The following is a 6,890-nucleotide window of genomic DNA, read 5'->3' on the forward strand; positions in this document are numbered from 1 at the left end:
ATTAACTTCTCTAAAATTGTTAAACGGGTTAGCTGGTCAACCCACTTTTTAACGGGTTGGGTTCAAGTTGACCTATTTTTTAAACATGTCGGGTTCGGGTTACCTGTTCAAGAAAACGGGTCATGTCAGCTGACCCGATACTTATATTTTTTCATGTCGGGTTTGTGTTAGGTCCCGAGTCGTATCAGGAATCGACACCCCTAAGGAAAACTACGTGTAAAATTGAGAACATAATTGATTAATCGAATCAAAACTAAAAAAACAAACCAAAATAACTAATTCAAACTAATATCAGCCTCCAAAACTGAACTACACCAAACCGAACTATAAAACCAAACCACATCAAACTTGTTTAAATGGTGGTTATTGAACTTATTGACCAAAATATATTATTTTTGGTAAAGTTCAATGCTTAAATTCATTACCAGGTGGTTAATAAAGTTTTGGGTCAAAAATATTTGGCCCAAGTTCATTATTCCGGACCAACATTTTTGAAGTTGAAGCATTTCAAGCCTAGATGTAAAATTGAAACGGAACAAAACTCATACGAAAAACAGAAAACCAAAACCAAAAGCAAAAGATCTTATATAAAATACAAAAAAATCCAAAACTTCAATTTTAGTTCGCCTTGAGCCCAAATGACCCAAACCAGCTCATGCACCTAAAATTTGTTTTAAACGAACTATTCAAGATCGGCTGTTTAAAATTTTCAAACAAACTTGAACCTAAGATGAACCTAATTTAATAAAGTAGCTTAGTCCAAACTTTATATACCGCACTTGATTATGTTTGCGAGTCTAAACAAACCTCTATTTGTATAAATAAAATAGTATATGTTTGAGCCCACTTTCATAGCCACTGTAATGGGCGAGTTTTACCAACCAACTACACATCGTTTTAAATAAATATTTTTTCTAACCTAAGCTATACAAATGTCAATACTACTCTACCGGATATGGACCGAATTCAAATCAATGACGGGCTTGATAGCTGGTTTATATAAATATATATAATACATTTGGTGTTTTTTTTTTTTTCTAAATATTATTTTTTGGGGCCCAGCCACTTCCGTAGCCGTTTGTTATGCAAAATCTGTGAGGTTTGGCGCCTGAAACGGGGGAGCGAATAAAGGGAACCAAATTTCATCACTTTCAATTTCTCAGCATTCATTCATTCAATTTGATACTCGTTTCTATTGGATTCATTCATTCTAAATAAATAAAGGTGGCTGAATCAATAGAAACGAACAGCATCACACCTTTTCTTTTGATTTGATTTGGAGCCCCTCGAGAATCTGGAATTGTTATAAAAATAATTTCAGATTTTCGATTGCAATGGATATTGCTTCGGCTCCGATCAATCGCTGTTCTAAGGAACATCACAAGCTCTATCAAGATTTGTTCCTTTGCGCCGACTCAGGTTAACTTATTATTATTATTATTATTATTTCAGTTGATCAAAATTGATCTTGTTTATTATGTTATATATAATATTTCAGATGGCGATGGACGCCTTACAGGTGCTGATGCCATTAAGTTTTTCGCCATGTCCAATTTATCTCGACAAGATCTCAAACAGGTTTTTAATTCTGCATATTATTACTGTAAACCAGCCAAACTGTTCATGAGCCGAGCTTAAACGAGCTCGAGCCTGAAGATAAGTTTGTTATATAAAAAAGTTATAATTAAAATATTATATAAATAATAATAAAAATGTATACAAAAATTAATTTATAAATAATAAACGAGCCAAACTCGAGCTTAAAAGACTACTCACAAGCTGAGCTCGAGCTTTAGAAATTGAGCTCGAAACTAGCAAAGCTCGAGCCTAGTGGCAGAATTTGGATTTTATACTTTGAAGCATCTTTTGGTTTTGTAAGGTGTGGGCGATTGCGGATTCCAAAAGACAAGGGTTTCTTTCTTTCAAAGAGTTTGTTACTGCAATGCAGGTGGTTAATTTGTTCATTCATTATATCTTTGTTACGTTGGACAGCTCTAGAAGTAGAAACTCATATCTTACAATTTGTGTGAATATTAGTTGATCTCTTTGGTACAAGCCGGACATACAGTGACCAGTGACCTTGTAGACTCAGGCAGGAACTTATACACCTCACTTAATTTCTTTGAAACTATGTCATTTGTTAGTAAATTCATAAGATTGATTATGTGTTTTCGGGTTGTGTTGGTGCAGTTAGTGCTGAAGATTTGAAACCACCAGCAATGGAGGGTTTGGATATCTTATTAGCAGTAAGTATGCTATTCTTTTATTTGAGCAGAAACACGGTTCTTGATAGCACTAATTTGTTTATCATTATTTGCAGAAACACAAGCGACATCAAAAGTCAAGTGATGTTGATTTCAATGGTAATTACTATGTCTTTTGGGAAATAGTAAAGAGGATATTGTCTGATGTACAGTTTTTATACTGTTTCAGGTGGCGGTTCTCAGGTCGAGATTTCAGCTCATGGAAAGCATACAAAGAAGGTATTATGATTAATCTTCAACAAGTTGAATATTATGAGAAAAATGTTTTTATCCCAGTATTCTTTGTGAACGCTTAGATTCCCTTAAAGTCTGTTACATCAATCGTTGATGGCCTGAAGAAGCTATACATTCAGAAACTAAAGCCTTTAGAAACCATGCATCGGTTTAATGAGTTTGTTTCTCCCACATTGGTAAGTTACATAGTGTTGCAAATGAACTTTAAACCGTTATGTTGATTATTAGTAAGCCAGTTATAATTAGTTTCCTTGTGAATTGTTGCTGGTGCTTGTTTTAGACCAACAGTGATTTTGATGCCAAGCCTATGGTAATGCTTTTGGGTCAATACTCAACAGGGAAAACAACATTCATAAAGCATTTGCTTAGAAGTGGTTATCCAGGTAAGTTCTTCACTCCCGACGCGACCAACAATGCCAGTTAGAGGTGCCAGTTTTGATCAAATAACTTACGAATAGGTCGATTCACGTTATGTTTTATGTCTAGTAAATGCCACGCGTAAAATAAAAAAAAAATAGTTAAAATCATTTTATTCAACTTTTATGCAATATCTAGTAGGAAATGTTTAAGATTAACCCAATCTCAACCCTACAAAAAGTGCCCGAAAAGGATCGTGAGACCTGAGCTACTCAAGATCGGCTTGCTAAAGGCTCAAATCAAGCCGAGCTTAAATGAACCCGAGCTCAAGCCTAAGATAAGCTTGTTTAATAAACGAGCCCAAGCCCGAGCTTCACTTATCGAGCTTGAGCCAGCTCACGAGCCTAATTTTTATTATTTTTATTTAATATACATTTATCTAATGATTATTATATATAAAATCATGTTAGAAACAACTAAATAATATATATTATGCTAAATAATATTTAATAAATGACTCAAGCCTTGGCTGAGCTCGAGCTTGAAAAACTACCCACGAGCCGAGCTCAAGCTTTACAAATAGAGTTTGAAACAAGCCTAGCTCGAGCTCTCTGTAAGTTAAACAAGCCAAGTCAAGCTCGAGCTCGGCTCGTTTACACCACTACTAAATAGACCAGTTACCTGACCCACCCATTTTGCCACGTTTACCACAACTCTATCTTTGTTTCTTATTGTTGTATCTTTCCATCAGGAGCACATATTGGCCCTGAGCCTACAACAGATAGATTCGTTGCTGTCATGGTATGTCGTAGATCTTTATATGTCAGTTGAACTTGTTGGATTTTATAAAATTGCAAAATAAATTGAAATGGTTGAAACGATCTTTCTTATTTCTTTTGCTCCATGCAGAATGGAACTGATGAGAGAAGTATTCCTGGGAATACGGTTGTTCAAGCAGACATGCCGTTTAACGGTCTAACTACTTTTGGAAGTGCATTCTTGTCGAAATTCCAGTGCTCTCAAATGGCTCATCCTGTATGTTATTATTATTAAAGCATGCAAAATTTATGTGAGAATAATATGTTATTTAATTTTCTATGAAACTGATCATATGTTTTGTTGTTTGGCTAAAATAGTTGTTGGAGCATATCACATTTATCGACACTCCCGGGGTTCTATCAGGAGAGAAACAAAGAACACAAAGAAGCTATGACTTCACTGGTGTCACATCGTGGTTTGCTGCAAAATGTGATATGATTTTACTTCTATTTGATCCTCATAAACTCGATATAAGTGATGAATTCAAGCGTGTCATATCATCTTTAAGAGGACATGATGACAAAATCCGTGTGGTCTTGAACAAGGCTGATCAAGTTGATACCCAACAAGTAAGAAAAAAAAACTTTTTGGTCAATATTAATCTTTGTTTATTCTAAGTTGGTCAGTGATTAGTATTGTTTAAAATTTATTATTGTTTTGTAGCTCATGAGGGTGTATGGTGCACTAATGTGGTCACTTGGTAAAGTTTTAAACACACCAGAGGTTATGCGTGTTTACATCAGGTATGCTGTGATTACCATTTTATTGCACTTGGCTTTTGTTAATGTTTTTGGTTTTATAAACTCACATGACGTATTTTTTGAGCCCAGTTCATTTAATGACAAACCGATAAACACAACTGACGATGGGCCACTCGGGGCAGTGTTATTTGAGAAAGAGCAGGATGACCTTCTTAATGACTTAAAAGACATACCTAAAAAGTCTTGTGACCGTAGAGTGAGTTAAATTTTCACTTTAAATTTTTTTATTTGGGTTTGGTTATGTACTAATTTGGTGCAAACACCATAAAAAGACCAATCAAATTTTGCGTAAAAAGTCACCCAGCCTGATTCAGGCATATTAAAGTCCCTAAATTTGTCAAAAATAGACGAAAAAGTCCCTTGATCAAGTTTAGGTATATTAAAGCCCCTAAACTTGTCTACAATACACGAACATATGCAAAAAAGTTTAAAATAAAGATATGTTATCCCTTAAACTGACCCAAGTTTGATAACATGGCATTTAACCTTTTCCCTTAAAAATTTATACGGTCTTATTTTGACCAATTTAAAAGATAAAAAGATGTTATTGTAGACTTTTTTTTCACAAAAAGTAGCTTGAGGGACTTCATATAGCGCAAATAATGTAAAAAAAACCAAATACTTTTCATTTTCTCTTACCAAAGTCCCTCAACATTTTATTGCACAATGAAATCCCTCTTATATGTTAAATTTAAACAAGTTGTGAAATTCCATTTTTAAACAACTTGGAACAGGTACATCCAAATTGTTTTTCAAAACAACCGGATGTACCGGTTCCAAGTTGTTTAAAACTATATTTTTCTTTCTTTTGTTCACAATTAATATGTAAAAGGAATGTGCAGAACATTTTGTGAAAAAAAACAAAAAGTATGTTGATTTTAAATGATATTTGCCCTTTAAATAATATAAAAATTAGGTTGAGATATATTTTCATGCAGAATCAGAAAGTAAGTTTCTTTTTCTTTTTTCTTTTATTATGTTATTAACCTTATAACTTACGTATCATAAACAGATAAACGAGTTTGTGAAACGAGCTAGATCAGCAAAGATTCACGCTTACGTCATCAACCAGTTAAAAAAGGAGATGCCAAGCTGGATTGGGAAGACGAAGGCTCAACAGAAGCTAATTGATAATCTTGAACAAGTTTTTGAAAAGATTCAACGGGAGCATCATTTACCACCGGGTGATTTCCCAAATGTTGATAGCTTTAGACAGGCGTTAAACGGTTACAATATAGACAGATTTGAAAGAGTGAAGTCGAAAATGATACAAGGTGTTGATGACATGCTCGCTTATGATATCCCGAATCTTTTGAGAACCTTTAGAAATCCGTATGAATGATCGAGGCGTTTTAGAGAAGTTTGACCGATGCATATGATTATAATATTATGTCATCCATCTGCAGGCTTTGAGATGCAGGGAGTTAGGACCGTCTTATGTTTATTTTTCTTTTTTGTTGAGGTGTCAAATAGTAGATGTCATTTTTGTTAGGAGTATATGCGTGCATAGCGTTTTGCAACTTAATAGTAGGTTGACGTCCTTCCAACTGTATTAACAGAAAATGTAGCATAGTATAGAGGTTCTTACAAATTCCCCATGGAGGGGATGATGTCATGTATGGTTATTTGGTATTCAAGATTCAAGATTTATCATGCTTGATTTAAATTCAAGATTTGTGTACCACAAATAAGTTAATATATACAAATGGCAAATTAAATTCAAATTACAGAGTACTTTGTCTATAATAGTCCCCTCAAAACACCGATATAATTGTCCCAAAAGCAACAACAACAATAAGCAAAATCCTCACCACAGTTTTAGAGCTGCACTGCCAGATGGTTTTGTAGGAGTTATGGGTTCTTGAGCCACGTCGGCATCTTTCAAAACAGGATTAGGAGCCGCAGCTGGTGGCATCAATTGAGGTGTCATGAGCGATAATAACTGGCCAGGCCCTGCTGGACTCATGTATGCTGGTGTCTCATCCGCTGCTAATCCTAGACAACAGTTTCCTAAATCCCACCAAAACTTATAAATTAATAAGTATATTCAAAGAGGAAGGAATCATGAGAAAACTAAAAAAAACCCTATGCTACACTACATATATGCGGCATATTGCAGTGTATATACTACAGTACTGTCTTACTACGTGTATGGAGTACTAAATATCATATGTGTTGTATGATGCACTGCATATATGTAGTGTGGAGTTTTTCGGTTTTCTCACGAAGAATGAGTTTTCTCGTGATCTTGTCCCTATACAGTGGAACCCACGTATACAGGTTTGACTGACAAAGTCAAAACAAACAATTCACAAAATAAATAAACTTACTTCTGTATTTGGAAGCAGTGGCTGGATAAGATGTAATGACACCATTGGCACCAGCTCCGTTAACATACGTGCTAATTTCAACATACGGGTCTGAAAAGAAGTCGAATGGCTGTGAAACAAACTCA

At 34.8% G+C, this 6,890-nt stretch overlaps 1 protein-coding gene across 1 annotated transcript; it reads left to right on the top strand.

Annotated features, from left to right (window-relative positions):
- The first annotated feature begins 1,334 nt into the window (after positions 1-1,334).
- On the top strand, positions 1,335-6,079 carry LOC143598857 (EH domain-containing protein 1-like). The gene is made up of 15 exons (XM_077076965.1): positions 1,335-1,419; positions 1,499-1,578; positions 1,880-1,948; positions 2,038-2,092; positions 2,191-2,246; positions 2,321-2,363; positions 2,434-2,483; positions 2,561-2,674; positions 2,779-2,881; positions 3,607-3,656; positions 3,765-3,890; positions 3,992-4,243; positions 4,338-4,417; positions 4,505-4,631; positions 5,448-6,079. Exons 1-15 carry the CDS (start codon positions 1,335-1,337, stop codon positions 5,775-5,777), a joined length of 1,620 nt encoding a protein of 539 aa, XP_076933080.1. The 3' UTR covers positions 5,778-6,079.
- The last annotated feature ends 811 nt before the right edge of the window (positions 6,080-6,890 follow it).

The sequence above is a fragment of the Bidens hawaiensis genome, unplaced genomic scaffold (assembly GCF_021521415.1).
Source record: "Bidens hawaiensis isolate Kalapana, Puna unplaced genomic scaffold, B.hawaiensis_p1.1 tig00050943_1, whole genome shotgun sequence".
NCBI lineage: Eukaryota > Viridiplantae > Streptophyta > Magnoliopsida > Asterales > Asteraceae > Bidens > Bidens hawaiensis.